The sequence below is a fragment of the Lactuca serriola genome, chromosome 5, assembly GCF_051521515.1.
Source record: "Lactuca serriola cultivar US96UC23 chromosome 5, Lser_US96UC23_V15, whole genome shotgun sequence".
Classification (NCBI taxonomy): domain Eukaryota; kingdom Viridiplantae; phylum Streptophyta; class Magnoliopsida; order Asterales; family Asteraceae; genus Lactuca; species Lactuca serriola.
In genome coordinates, this window is record NC_136412.1 from 359,162,561 (window position 1) to 359,177,805 (window position 15,245).

Genomic DNA, 15,245 nt, shown 5'->3' on the forward strand with positions numbered 1-15,245 from the left:
CATCAAACCTGGGTCGATGGTTGAATTTTTTTATTGCGAATCAAAAGACAAAACTGCAAAATTGGTCCCTGTGGTTTTCAGAAAACTTTGGATAGAGTCCAAAAAGTTTTCAACTTGCATGGACGATCCAAAATCAAGATTTTTCTGTGTTTTTGGTCCATAATACACTTGAAAAGTCGATTTTACCCTTTTCATTTCTTTTTTCTATTTTCTTTATTTGTTTTGGTATTTAAATAATTAAAAAAAAAAACTAAATCTCAACCACCTCCTCTCCACCGTACCCCAATTTCTCTCTCTCTCTTTCTTTTGACTCTCTTTCCCATCTTCTTCTTCATCACACATCACCTGCAAATCAAAACTCACACAAAATATGAACAAAAAACCCAGAATCTGCAACAACCTTCTTCTTCAATGAGTTTACCATTCATCGAAATGTATAAAATTATTGTAGAAGCAAATGCCAACAAAAAAATCAAATTTATTTGCAATTATGCCTAAAACACTTAAAATTAGAACACCAAAATTCATCCTAATTAAGTGTATTGTAATCCGAAAAATTACAGTGGAGACACCAAAGTCATTAAGGGTCGATTTCTTGATACAATATTGGATTTTTCAGAACAGGCACATAAAGTATTTTTGTAATCAAAACAGGAAGAATAAAATGAAGGTGTTATAATCACAAATTGAGGCAGTTCCCGGATGGACCTCAAGTCAAAGTGCATCCCAACACAAACTCTTCAAGCTCTTGATAACCACAAATCGAGCAACAGTAGCCAAATGATAAAATTTAGCTAAATCCATGTTTAAAAACCATTGAAAAAAAACATGTGATGCCCAACAAAAATTGACTTAGTGGTTTCTTCCATGAGTAAGCAGAAAACGCAAAATCAGTGTGAACACGAATCGTAGAAAATGATCAACACAATGATGAACAAGAATTGCAGAAAATCAAAATACAAATTCTAAACCAACCTAGAAATTTGCAGAAGACACAAAATCAAAATCTGGATTGAAACCCTAAAATATTCTGGCGGCTAAGGGAAAGAGATGAGTATGTCGCCACAAGTTAGAACGTTTCAAGATTTCGGATTTGTTACTAGATTCAACGTTGTCGACTTCATTAAGGTTAAGGCAGGTTTCAAGCTCCAAGATGTAAATCCACTGGCTCAAGAAGGATGAGGAATGGAGGAGATGAGAGGTAAAATACTCACCGACCAGAAGGGGTGGCGACCATTAGGGCTTCTCGACGGGGTGAGAGACATAGATATGATCTGAAAGTCAATGTCTTTTTGATGAAGAGGGAAAGAACACGAGAAAGAAATATAGGGTGGGGTGGGGTGGGGTTTGTAGGCCCATTTTTTTTCTTTTGCTTTTTTTTTTAATTATAAAACAATTAATACAAATAAAGAAAATGTAAAAAAGAAATAATAAGGGCAAAATAGTCTTTTCAAATTTTCAAGGACCAAAACCAAAGAAAATTCTTGATTTTGGACCTTCAATGCAAGTCGAAAACTTTTTGGACCCCATCCAAAGTTTTTTGCAAACCACAAGGACTAATTTTACAGTTTTGTCGAATCAAAACGTGAAAGATCCTTATTTTATTAACTGCGCATAGGTAAATTCATATTAAAAGTTTGTGTGGTGTCAAATCAGGCAAAGCGTACACTAAAGAATCCGAGGGTGAAAACCAGTCCTACTAATATTGAATACAAGATAACGGGTTGAGTGAGAAGACCTGCAATGAGAAAATGTATGGTTTCTTTTTATGTTATGTGTTGGTATGATGGAATCACATAAGGAATGGAATGGGTCATTCTATAGGAATGAAAAAAAAACTTTTGCTTTCCTCAATGGAGTGGAATTGATTATTCCTGAATCCATGTGATTCTTTGCATTTATGTAATTTTAATGACATTGTTTTTAAAAATAAAAGTTTGTTATTTTAAACAAAGAAAAAATTGCTTTTATTTAGGATTTAGTGAGCAATTTTTATGTTTAATTTTTATTTATGTAAATAAAAGTTTGTTAATTACAACTAAGAGAATTATATGACAATGCATTCCATCCCAACATGATTTTGGAATGTAATAAGAACTGATTCCATTCCTTTGTCATTTACAATGTCATTTTTTTTTTCTTATAGATAGATATAATAGTTTTTCGTTTTGGCAAAGGAAAATACATTTCATTGAATTTTTAACGAAGGTTGAAGTTTGTATATATAGTATTTCTTTTGTTTTTTAAACTAAATCTACACTCAAATAGAAGGTAATAAATGAATAATTTAAATGCTAAATATGGACTCAGTTTTTATCGCTGTGAATTCAAAGTACAAGATTAATATACACATTTATATAACTTTTTGACTTTATAAACAAATAATTTAATACTACATCATTTGATTCCAGCATATCTTGATTATCATGTATTCGCTAAATATTTATATATTCATCAAACTGTAAATTGAATAGAAGGAAGTTATATGAAATACATATTTCATCCTAATGTAAAAAGACACATTTTTGTTAAAGGCCTTTTTAATTTTCAAATACCCTTATGTTAGTTCTAGGTTTTTAATGTGTAAGGGTATATATGTCATAAAAGATAACTACAGGTGAATAATGGTTACAACAAAGTACTTTGTTGCCAAGATTTTCAATAACGGTTCTATAAAAGTACTTTATTATATTAATCAAGTTTGTCAAATATACCATCTTACTATGATTGTGTAATCTCCTAATCTAATAAATAAAAGCAATTTCGCCACGTGGCATTACGTAAGCACCCTCCCATCTAATTTTCTCGCTCAAATCATCTTTGTGAAATTCCTACTTTGCCCTTATGTAGTCGATCCCGCTCAAATGTTTTAGAATTCATAGTATTCTTCAATTTTCATTGCAATCAATCCCATAAAATCAGCAAATCATATAATATTTAACCGATCATAAATCGTAATCCCATTAACTCATGAAGAGATCGCTCCATATCTTTTGATCTAAACCCTGAATCTTCATAGGTCATTTTCACTTTGAATTTGTTAAAGGTTGATACTTCTGTTGGCGTTTTACATAGGCTTATTAATGCGTTTAGTTGACTTTTGATGGCTTTCAGTTGTTTGTGTGATGGTACCCTGTTTTTGATTCTTGATTATGACAGTTTATTTACAGTTTCCTACCAAATTCGACGCCTACTCAAGCAAATGATCCTCATGTATATCGAAGGTTTGCACATTTCAGCAATTAGTTTGTATATTTCATCATATCAAATATCTATCTCTTTACAGGTATAACACATGGATCGATTTTCTTCATCGGAATGAAGTTATTGTTTCGTTCATTTAAGTTTATTTGAACTTTTTACAAGATAATTGTCTTTGTTAATGCAGTTTTTGGGTTCGAGGCGCATTCAGTTTGGCATATGGGAGTTGGAATACTAGCAAATATTACATCTTTTATGCCTATTAAAAAAATCAAGATCCTTGCAAGGAGTGTTGTAAGACTTTTTACCCTTGATGTTTATTTCAAGTTTGAATGTCATCATGTTAGAGTTTGTATGCTTTGAATATTCATATTATCATATTAATTAATGACTCTAATGTTTTATACCCCTCTGTATGGTATTTATGGACATGGCTGAAAGTGTCATCGGTAACAAAGAAAAACTTCATTTCTCTTTCAAAAAATGGTTGTAGCTAAAAGTACATTATGAAGCATGATTATCAAGTTTTCATTAAAAACTCATTTTTTCTTATTTCCTCATAAGATGAAGAGTAAGATCCAACAAAAATAAACTTTTATGAGGAAATGATGCATGAAAAGATTAATTTTAAGTTATTTATTAATAATAAATAAGTTTCTTTCTTCCTCCTGTTGTGATCCCTCTTTTCATTGTAGCTATTTGTAGGACCCAAGAAGGGTAAAAAGGTTGTTCTAAGCATTGTGATATGTCGTAGCCATTGAGAGAGAAAGAAGAAGAGAGTCTTATGCAACAGGTAAATCATTGTGGCTACTTTATTTGAATCATGTATGATTTATATCCATTTTAATATATTTTAATTATGAACATATTAATTCTATTAGTTAGGAGGGTGATGCTGAAAATATGATTTAAATGGTAGAAGAATATGTAGTGGAATGGTAGATGACATTGGAGGTACAAATTGTTTCTTTAAGCACATACCTAACCTAAAAATGTATGATACTTATTAGTAATGGATTGGAAATACTTCAACTCAACTGAATTTAAGCTACTCAATTATGTAATTTTCACTTGAAACTAGAGTGTGAGTGGCGAAAATTATGTAATTGATATCTGTTCTGTTTCTTCAACTATAGTTTCTATGATTTATAATTTTGCATATGTTTATTTATCTTACATTTATGTCCATGTAGATCATTGATGTGCTATTTCTAGGGAGGGCCATTGGCATTGACCAATTTCATGAGAGGTCGATATGAAAATGTTCTTAATGTGGAAACATGATGTATACTGATATTTTCCAAAAAAAATAAACACTTTATAAATTAACAAATTTGTATATCCACTTTTATATTTCCCTTTTATTCCCAGGTTTTTATTAAAACAGGAAGAAACTTTCAAAGAAATATGGCATGTTAGAGGACTATGTGGAGCAAATAAGTTGAAAAACTTTAAGAATTTGGGGTGAGATTATTCTAAGATATTGGTGAGTTTGATTTTAGTGTATAAATATTCAAAAGTAACCTGAAAGTATAGACATTGAGTCTGACCTAATTGGAGAATAATTTTAATTTAATGTTTGTGTTGATTTAATTTGCATTAAACTAAGCAGCAATCAACTATTATAGTTGTGATAGATATGCGTTTTAGGCTTGCTGCTTTCAAATTTGAAATTTATACTCCATGCCTTAATAAAGTATTTTTGTGTAATGCTTCGGTTAACATTCTACCTTCGCCTAAGTTAGCTATTATTTATTTTTCAACTAATACAAATCAATGAAAAGCTTTAAATGTCCATTAAATTGAGACTTAAATGTATAATATGATAATATAGTGTTTTCCTGACTCGAATGTAACTTATTTGTAATGATGCTAGAATTTAAATTAAAAATTATATATCGATAATTGATTAAAAATATTTGTATAGTGATTTTTATTCCATAAATTTTATACCAAATGGAATCTTTTACATATGTGTTTGGAATTTAATTAGTTAGTAAATAATATTATCTAATCACAACTCATGTTTATACAAGATATATTCTCAAAAAGTCAACCACAAATTTACATAAATAGAATCCCCTAATTTAATAAATAAAACCAATTTTGCCACATGACAACACACTTAGTTCTCTTTACATATTCATTATACGAAGTTCAATTGAGGAAATCATTTAAGATGTTTTTTGATTTGTTGACATTTATAAGAACTCCCGATTACAACACTATACTTTTAGAGTATAATTTTATTAATATTTAAACTATTTTAAGTTGTCCCGTGTAGCACACGGGTTATAACCTAATATATATATATATATATATATATATATATATATATATATATATATATATATATATATATATATATATATATATATATATATATATATAGGGAATGGTTGTATCGAAAACAAAAAAACCCTAAAAATCATAAAAATGCTTAAAAAAATACTTATAATTCACAATATTTTTTTGTCTTTATATTCCAAAAATTCGTATCTTTTTTTATAATTTTGCTGAAAAAAAAATTAGAAAATCGATTTTTTTTTGGTTTTTTTTCAAAAAAAAAAATCAACGAAATTATATAAAAAGTTGCGAATTTTTGGTATATAAAGTCAAAAAAAAAATTGTGATCTCTAAATATTTTTTTATGTATTTTTATGAGTTATATATATATATATATATATATATATATATATATATATATATATATATATATATATATATATATATATATATATATATATATATATATATATATATAAAGAAATGGACAATAATTATTATGAAAAGATTTTCCAGAAAAAGGAGGGGATCTGGTACAATTGACTAATGATGCCCCCACCATATAGGATCAAAATGGGGCCATTTATGCTACCAGCATTTGGATTTTGCAAATCCAACCCTCTGTCCCTTTTGTCCCTTTTTAATTATTTCTAAAAGTTTTTGCTTAACAAAACCCTAATGTAATTTCATGTTTTTCTGTCTTTGAATATATATATATATATATATATATATATATATATATATATATATATATATATACCTGATGATTTTATAAATTTTCAAATTTTGTTTAGAAAAATGCTGCGTACTTTTACACATAAGTAATTAGACACTCTTTTTATATATATTCATTTTTACAAAACGATTACTTATATATGTGATAAATTAAGTCAATATGTTGATAACTGATCGCAATAGGTTCTATAAGAACATGTTAGATTGTGTTGGTCTAAAATATTTTTGTTCGATTTATATTATTTTTTTCATATATAATTAAGTCATTTTTTATACGATATATTATTTATGTTTGTATTTTGATCAACCACGGCCTTTAAACCGAATTTGCCTCGAAATTTCATTAAATGACTGATTAATCCGAATTTTCATCAATCTTTTATAAGAAAATTGTACAACTAAAAGAGTGTCATGCTTTTTGTATTTAAATCTGTAGGGAAAAAAAGTGTTTAACAGGTAAAACCTGCTATAGACTATGTTACATTGGCCGATTCTTGATAATAAACATAATTAGTTGGTTACTTTTGATGTAATACAATGTATTATTTTAAAATATCAAGAAGGTGTGTTTTTTTAATTAATGTTGTTTTACACCTTTGCGTTTCTGTTGAAGTTTATATTGAAGTACAATCCAAGATATCTGAATTTTGTAAGAACACAATTACAGCAACAACTTGGACCACATATTTTCCATCTTTACCGTTTTCTTATAAAGATGGACATTCTTCTTTTTTGTATTTACCGTTGAAAATTAATGACAATGATAACTATTAGAGCGATCATCTTTCTTGTAGATATTTTCACTTTCACATGATGATAATTATTATTTTATTTTATTTAAAGAAAAGCGTTAAATAGCTTTTTTATGTACTGTTTTTTTTTCAATTTGTTACAAAAGTTATACTACTTTATTAATGTATATATAAATGATGAACCTTTTAAAATATCAAGAAGGATTTAGTTTCTGAATGCGATTTTATTTTGAATATCTGCATTTAGTGTTTAGACAAATTTGTATGCAAGACCAAGAGAGATTACAATGTTGGGCTAGTAAGATACCCAACAGAAACAGACAGTGGACTTGGATTACTTGGACAAGATCTCATAAAGTTTTCTTGTTGGTGTGAAAAAAAGTCAAGATTTTGCTGCTGTAATTATTTCTAAATCTACATTTTACTAGATCTATAAATAACTTTTCAGATCTTGTTTTTTTTATTAAAGCATACAATGGTAGTTTGGTAGTTTTTTTTCTTCTTTTATTCAAGTTTTTAAATTTGAAAAAATTAATTTACCATGGAAGATAAGAGTTTTTTTTAATCACTCCAACCACATGAATTTCCAACCTTATAATCCTTTTATCTGTTTTGTCAATTTTAACCCTTATATTTAATAACATTTCAATTACACCATATTTATATTTATATATTAAATATTTACTATTTTGTAATTAGTTAATCTACTAAACTGAATCTACAAAATTAAAACGAATATATCATTAAAACTATATGTTTTAAACTTTTAATATTTTCAATATGGCACAAATATCAAAGATTAAAAAAATATCTTCATATAATAGTTTATGGTTTTATTTTTTTGTTTAAATATTATTTCTTTAAAATAAGATGTAAGCTTAAAAAAAAATCGTTGTTGTACGAGGTCATTTTTTATTCAAATCTTGTTATTGATGGTTATGATGTAATTCTTTAATTTAGGATCCAAATGTTAATCAATCATGTTATATTTTTTTTACTTTAATTATATGACTAAACAATTGAAAAGGAAATGTGGTTCTTACTCGAGTCTCGTCGGTCCGATGAACCTTCAAATTTACTAATTAAGCAATGTTATATATACTTTTTTAAGTATCTTAAAAATCACCAAAGTTAAGGGTATGTTTGGAAAAATAGTTGGTAGTTAGAAGCTGAAAATTATAGTTTTAATTTGTTTACAAATTGTTTGATAAAAATAGTTAAAAACTTTTGAAATATATAAACTTACATAAAAAGAAACACAAATGTATAGAAAGACTAAGATTGACAACATAATAATGAAAAAATCATTTTCTTAACAATGTTTCCAAAATTCTCACTGTTTATTTGGTGGGAAAAAAAAGCAACAGACTTGCAAAGACTTGATTTCATTATTTATTTATTTCGTTTATGTCAGTTAGTTGTACCCGCATTATGATAGTTCGTTCTATTTTAGTGTTTTATTTTGATTTATCTAATCAAATCTTATGTGGTGCTACTAAGTATCAAGTTTGGTCTTACTGTACATACATATTGGTATCAATATAATACATGTTATATTATCTAGTTTTAGATACGAGTTGGGAGAAGAAGAAGAAAAATTATGATTAAGACGACAAGAAACAATATGTTATTTGGATAATGTTTATTAATAGTAATCTAGTAAACTAGTTATGACAAACAGTTGATTTTTTTAATGCTATATTTAAAATAGTTTTTGAATTTGGAACATTTGGTTAAAAAAAAAAGCTTAAGGTGGTACCCTCTTAACTTTTGAGAAGTTTTCTCTTTAATTTGAGTTTTTCTTAAAAGTTATGAAAACTATTAAAAGGTCTGGTAATATTTAAATACCAGAAAGCCCACGTATAGTGGACTGATGCTCTGAAAATCTTTAGTAGTAGGGTAGAGGCCCCCCCGGGTGCAAAGTTGTTGGTAACGTGGCTGATTTTGGGAACACATATGATAAAAAAGTCATGAGAAAGATGAAAAATTCAAAAAAGAGAGAGGATGAAAAGGACAATAAAGGCAGGGAAATTGGAAGTGGGAAAAGATGAGATCTAGCAAACATACGTTGGAAGATATCATCATCTCATCTTGAAACCAAGTTGAATTCCAAATTGAATCCAATTGCAGTGCATGAGAGAGGCATTATACAGAAAGAATCACTTTAGCCCCTACCCCTACCCCTCTGCCTTTAATCACTCAATCACTGACAGACACACACACACAGACAAAAATTATTGTGGGAAAAAAATGAAATCAATTTGGATTTTGGGTCAACAGCCAGTCCACAATAATATCAACCAATCACCATTACCTCCCCACTTCCACCCCTATTGCTCTTTGCTCCTGCTCCTATTCTTCTCTTATCATTTCAGGATCAAAAGCACCTGAAAATCAGGATCGCCAATATCTTCACTTTCGCCCTTTCTCTTGTCCAATTCCCAATTTGCTGCTTGCAACAAAACAAACTCACCCTCATCTCATAAATTAAATCACCCCCCCTACGTGTCATCTTCACTGTCGCCAATATATATATCCACCCAAACCCAAACAAACGCCTACATTTTACTTCTCTACTCATATGTTTTTTTTAGAGGAGGTACGATTTATGAAGCAACAAATGGTAAATCAAAAAAAAAAAAAAAAAACCCTTATACTTGATGGAAATTTCAAACTTTTTTCTATTTTTAAAATAGGTTGGGTAAAGATATGTAGCAACCTTTGTGCTTATTTTTAAAACATCCGTATGTTTTTAACCTAACTGCTGGAATGACTCTTCCTCGAAGCATACGCTCGGTATGCTGCCAATGCAATTACAGCCGCAGCAGCTCCAACTGCAAAAATATATCAATAAACAATCAGACCCATTTGTCATGTATTAGACTGTGACCGAGACTTTATGTCAGTAGGAAAAAAATAAAAAAATAAAAGAGTATAATTTTTGGTCCCACCCAAGGACAAAAGACCCTAATAATTAATTGAAAATAGGCGTAGTAGAATGAAGGATTTTACCAGAAGCAAACATGAGAGAGCGATTAACGAGGCGGCGGTACTGCTTCTTGTTTCTTCCGTATTCGGTTTCGGGGACACTTAAGTAACAGCGTTCGGCTGCGTTTACAATTCTCCAAAAAATGTTGTTCATGTCTCTCTCTTTTACGCTGATATGAATGGGTGGATCTATTTTCAATTCCTGACAGATCTACACAGCAAAAATGAAAAAATTATATAATAAAATGAAAATGAAACAAATTTAAGAAAAGTGAATTACCGCTTCGGAATCCCTGATTGCCATGGGGTAAGAATCCAAGTCATCTTTTCCCGCAACAAAGAAACAAGGCACGCCGTAACCAGTATCTTCACCTCGCCTCGCCACATCCATAAGCAGTTCTGATGCTCTTTTTAACGAATATTCATCCGAACTGTTGCAACACCCAAACCATTCTCACTATTAAACTTTTTTTGAAAAAACAAAAATAATAAGCCTACTTTCACCATTTTAGTGATTTAGCAACAACAAAAATAATCAAATCTCACAACAAATAGATTAGATGTAGACAACCTGCCCTCAACTAAGACCCATGCTATGCCACTTCCCTAATTTTAAGCCTCCACTCCACTCCCTCCTATCTAAAGTTATGTCTCTTTTGGGTGTAGTACTTGCTCTCCAATGCAGAGACTTCTACTCTCTCATCATTGTTTTTGTGCTACCCCTAAAATTGCACCAAAGATATTCCGTCTTATGTGTATTAAAATAGTAATCTTTCTTCTTTCAACCTTGTTCGTGTTTATGATTATTATAATAATAGTTCCATGTCTAAATCAATAAATTTGTACTTCAGTGGCGAAATCGATAAAACAGTCAAAGTATGTTATATATCTTTGAATTCTATTCTAATGACTAATATCACACCCGGGTAACCAGAAAACGTTTCTTTCAAATGGTCAAAAAACATATAATTGTTTAATCACTACAGGAAGTAATTAAGTGGCTAAACCGATAATATAGCAAAAGTACAAGTATTTTTTTTGTGAGTGTGTGTGTGTTTTGCCCTAATAAATTCAAGATAGTCATAAATTGAAATTTATAAACATGTTTTCCTTTTTATTTTGTTTACTATCCTAAGTCCTAACAATTGTATGAACACTAACAGAACAGACAGCAAGTGTTGTTAACATGTAGCATGGAGCTCACCCGTCATAAATAAAAACTGCTATATCACAAGCAGCCAAGGACTCCTTGCTAGATAGAAACTCTTTGACATCATCTTCTTGAATTTCACGCAATATAAGAGTCTTCTTAGTTCCCTGCAAAATCAGTGTAAATTGAAAACAATATCAATACCCTATTGTAAAGTATGTCTCCAATATCATAATGTTTTAGAGTAAACATTCACCCGAAGCTGGTCAACAGCATTGACTGTATAACAATTATTGTTATCTAAAGCATATGAGTTTTGGAAAGGCCTGCAAGTAAATCGAGACCATATTTTATCAACAGGTTTGTAGAAATAACAAAACTTAACTGCAAAAAAAAAAAGTCTAGGAAAACTTTTACCTTCCGATAAATGAACTTAACAATGCAGACTTTCCAGCATTTTTGGGTCCAAATACATAGCACTGGAAAACATGTCTATCGGATTGTTGTTTTTTAACATCTAATGTTCTTTTTCTAGTAACACGGAGTGCTGTTGCAGGGTCATTAGTGTAACCTAGATATATCAGATAGGCTAAACTTTTAGCTGGATCGAGGTTTGTCATTAGGGCCCACTGCAACCGTGTAATAAATGTTAGTAAAACCGAGCATACAGTTTAGGAAAAATATATATATATATATATATATATATATATATATATATATATATATATATATATATATATATATATATATAAATTTTATATTAATAAAAAAACACACGCACACCTGAGAGAGAAACCCTGAAAGTCGTATGTCCCCTAACTCGGTTCTCTCTAAACTATACTTGTAAGGAGCTTCATCCCAAGGGCTGAAAGGAGAATACAGATTATACATGCATTAGAAATTACTACTACTAAAGAGCCAACAAGAAAGCACACAACATATATAGATGACAAAACTCACACCCTCAATAATTTAACTAAAAGAATAGAAAATATACCATTAAATCAATACAAATGTAAAGTTTAAAAACCAACCCACCTTTCTGGTGCAGTTGAAAACAGCTCATCAACCTCAGATTCTTGTAGAGCTCCATCCTAGAAGGTGTAAACGTTTACATTTGGGATATATAAATAAATTGTAGTTAAATACAATCGTATAAATTTGACAATTAACTAAAGTAGTTATGAAGAAAAGATCCACAATGTATAGGAAAATAAGTTAGAATAAAAAGTGAGAGAAATACTTACATTGTTTGAATCAAACAAACTGAAAATCCCCATCAGGAAGTCCACAGCTTCACTAGTCAACTCAATACTCTATATTAACACAACCAATAAGAGATTATTCCCAGTATCGAATATGATTTACTAAATGTAATATCGAAAAAAAAAAAAAAAAGACTGAAAATATATAAATGGAAATTTATTTGAAGTTAATAGGAGCATAACCTGGTCGGGAGCTTTTCTAGAGGGAACAGGAAGATTCTCTTTCCGAAGTTCAATGTCATCATTGTAACCAAATTTACGCAAGACAGTCCATGTAGTCTCAAGGCGACCTTTTTCAATAAATAAAGCATGAAGAAAAAGAAAGCCTGTTAGTGTAAGCCCATAGTCATTGACTCCTTCAGGTACCTTCTCCTGCACAACTCTTTTAACACCTACTATTTCAGCAGGTTGTAGAGGAGCATTGAAACACTTCACCTGTTATGAGAAACAGAAAAGTACCTCTTTATGTCTACAAAGAAACGCCATTGCTTTTGATTGCAAGATTCCAATAAAAAAAAGTTTCTTTTTATGAAATATAGCAGAAGAGAAATTACCTGAAATTCGTTCAACTCATTATCATTTAGGGCACTGTCCATATCGTGATCACAAAGAATAAATATCCTTTTCAATGCTCGTATGCATCGGGGTTTTAAAGTTTGAGATTCTTGATCAAACAATGGGGCAGTTGGATGAAGCACTGCTTTTTGAGCATAGTAAAACACCTCAGGTACCTACAAAACAAATAAAATGAGCTTTTGTATGTAGTCATGTTACAGATTGAGACTAAGATGGCAAGTCCAGGCATCATGAAGGAAACAAAACTTCTACATTTTGACGTCTACAAATGCATGCGAAAATGGTATAAGCTAGAGCATAGAAAAACCAAAATGGTCCTACTTTAATTGTAAAACAAGCTCAAGTTGGTAGAACTTTCTATTCAATCTAAACAGCTTGACAATAGCTTCCACTAAAAGGAATAGAAAAACATGAGAGGCAAAATAAAAGGGTATTGAAGTGTTGTATGTTAATTAGATGTAACTATAGGGTTATTGCATAAACTATATAACATCAATACACATTGCCCTAGTATTGTAATCGTAACATGAACAATATATGCTTTTACTTAGAAGATTTTCAGAAGAAGCATAGGATAATTCAGATTATAGCTTCAATTTTCATGAAAAGGTAAGTTCATAATACCACAATGAGTAGTACAATTCATATTGTAAACTAGAGGTTTGAGTAAAAGGTGACCATAAGTCCATGACACTAGAAGCATGACTCTCACTAATCTAATAAGCTCTTTATGGTAAGGACTGCAGCTGAACTTGAAGGCTTGTGGTACTCTATTATTGATATTGAGGTTAAACGAAATAACATACCTGGACAAGGTTGGCTGCAGAACACTCTATACAAGTTTCAATCTCCCTAAATTGCTGCATTATTGGAGCCATCACCTGCTCTAGACTCATGGGGTAGTGTTCATCTCGCAAGTCTAGCTTGCAACCAACCACAATCACCGGTACCTTCACCTGTAGATATATATACAAAAAACATTAAAACCTGGCAATTTCCTTTTCAACAATTACATTGTAACATATTAATCGATTGAAAACCTTCAGGCGACGAACTTCAGGAATCCAGAAATTCTGAAGGCGATTGAGTGTTTCAGGTTTATCACAAGCATATGTTAACACCACGGCATCAGCTCGCTTCAATTCTTCCTCTAGCTTCGCTTTCCCTTCCAAACTACATTTAATAAGTCCGAATTAAAACATAAATATAAACGCATAATCTAATCAATCAAATAAGTTGATGATGGATAAAACTCAATCGAGACCTGGAGGCGGTGTCGATGATGGTGACAGGAACGCCATCCGGATAGTAATCCGCAGGAAGACGAGTAGGAGGAAGAACAGGTGAAACGCTTTCCGGAAAATTCTCGGAGGCAGCTGCCGCGATTAAGCTTGATTTACCGGTACCACGATCACCGACAACCACAACGCGAACGGTACTCCGGCGACCGGGAATTGGTGCCCCTACTGCTGAGCCGCCTGACATTTAACAACTACAAAGGGAAAAATCACGTATAAGCAGAAGATTAACAATAGAAAGAAAATGAAAACTTGGATAGATGCGATCTAAACAATCAACAGTCACCTGTTAGGCAAAAAAATAAAACGAAAAACACGAATCAATCGATGAATTTTATGAAACTAATTTTCTTCTTGACCGACGGCAGACATTCGCATGATAGCGTCGGATACTTTTATTATTTCTACAGCGGGAGTCGGGAGAAACCTGATGATGGAGACACTGAGGTCCGAGGGTGTAGCAAAAGCGTGACTGAGGGGACTAATTTGTAAGAAAGCTCACTTTTTTGTTGGGAATTTGTAAAAAAGTATTCTTGAAGGATAACTTTGTAAAACAAGTCTTTCTTGGGGTTGAATTGTAAAGAGATGTTTTAGTATTTGGATGGATTGGATGGATGGGTAGAAGAAAACATGCATGGATCCATTAGGGTTTCTCTTTTGTGGGCATCGGAGTGGGGCAAGCTGTTTTAAAACTTGCATCAAGTAAAGTGGCAAAGTATAAGAAAACGTACATAAAAAATCAACACAATTTTATACTTTTTGCATCTGATATTTTCGTTTTCCTTGCGCTAAAAGCTGTGTAGTTACTCAATTGAGTCCAACGGGTTGCAGCACATCTTGTTGTGACTCCAAGATATATCGATGTTTTTAAAAGAATTAGTTTTGTCATCCAAAAAGGGGTTGCGACAAAGTTTGTTGCTCGTTTACCCGCTACGTCTATGTAAAATTTTCTTCTTATGTTTAAAAAAAAAACACTAACTTGCGGACTCCAAGC

General features: G+C 30.9%; 1 protein-coding gene across 1 annotated transcript; it reads right to left on the bottom strand.

Moving 5' to 3' along the window:
• Window positions 1-9,631: 9,631 nt before the first annotated feature.
• Window positions 9,632-14,697, bottom strand: LOC145055663 (mitochondrial Rho GTPase 1-like). Its single transcript, XM_079004041.1, has 15 exons — window positions 14,538-14,697; window positions 14,218-14,445; window positions 13,994-14,126; window positions 13,760-13,909; window positions 12,932-13,108; window positions 12,561-12,812; window positions 12,360-12,428; window positions 12,151-12,206; window positions 11,896-11,977; window positions 11,530-11,741; window positions 11,369-11,438; window positions 11,167-11,279; window positions 10,243-10,393; window positions 9,987-10,173; window positions 9,632-9,808 (listed from the first exon to the last, which is right to left on the bottom strand). Exons 2-15 carry the CDS (start codon window positions 14,436-14,438, stop codon window positions 9,732-9,734), a joined length of 1,950 nt encoding a protein of 649 aa, XP_078860167.1. The 5' UTR covers window positions 14,439-14,445; window positions 14,538-14,697; the 3' UTR covers window positions 9,632-9,731.
• Between the last annotated feature and the right edge of the window lie 548 nt (window positions 14,698-15,245).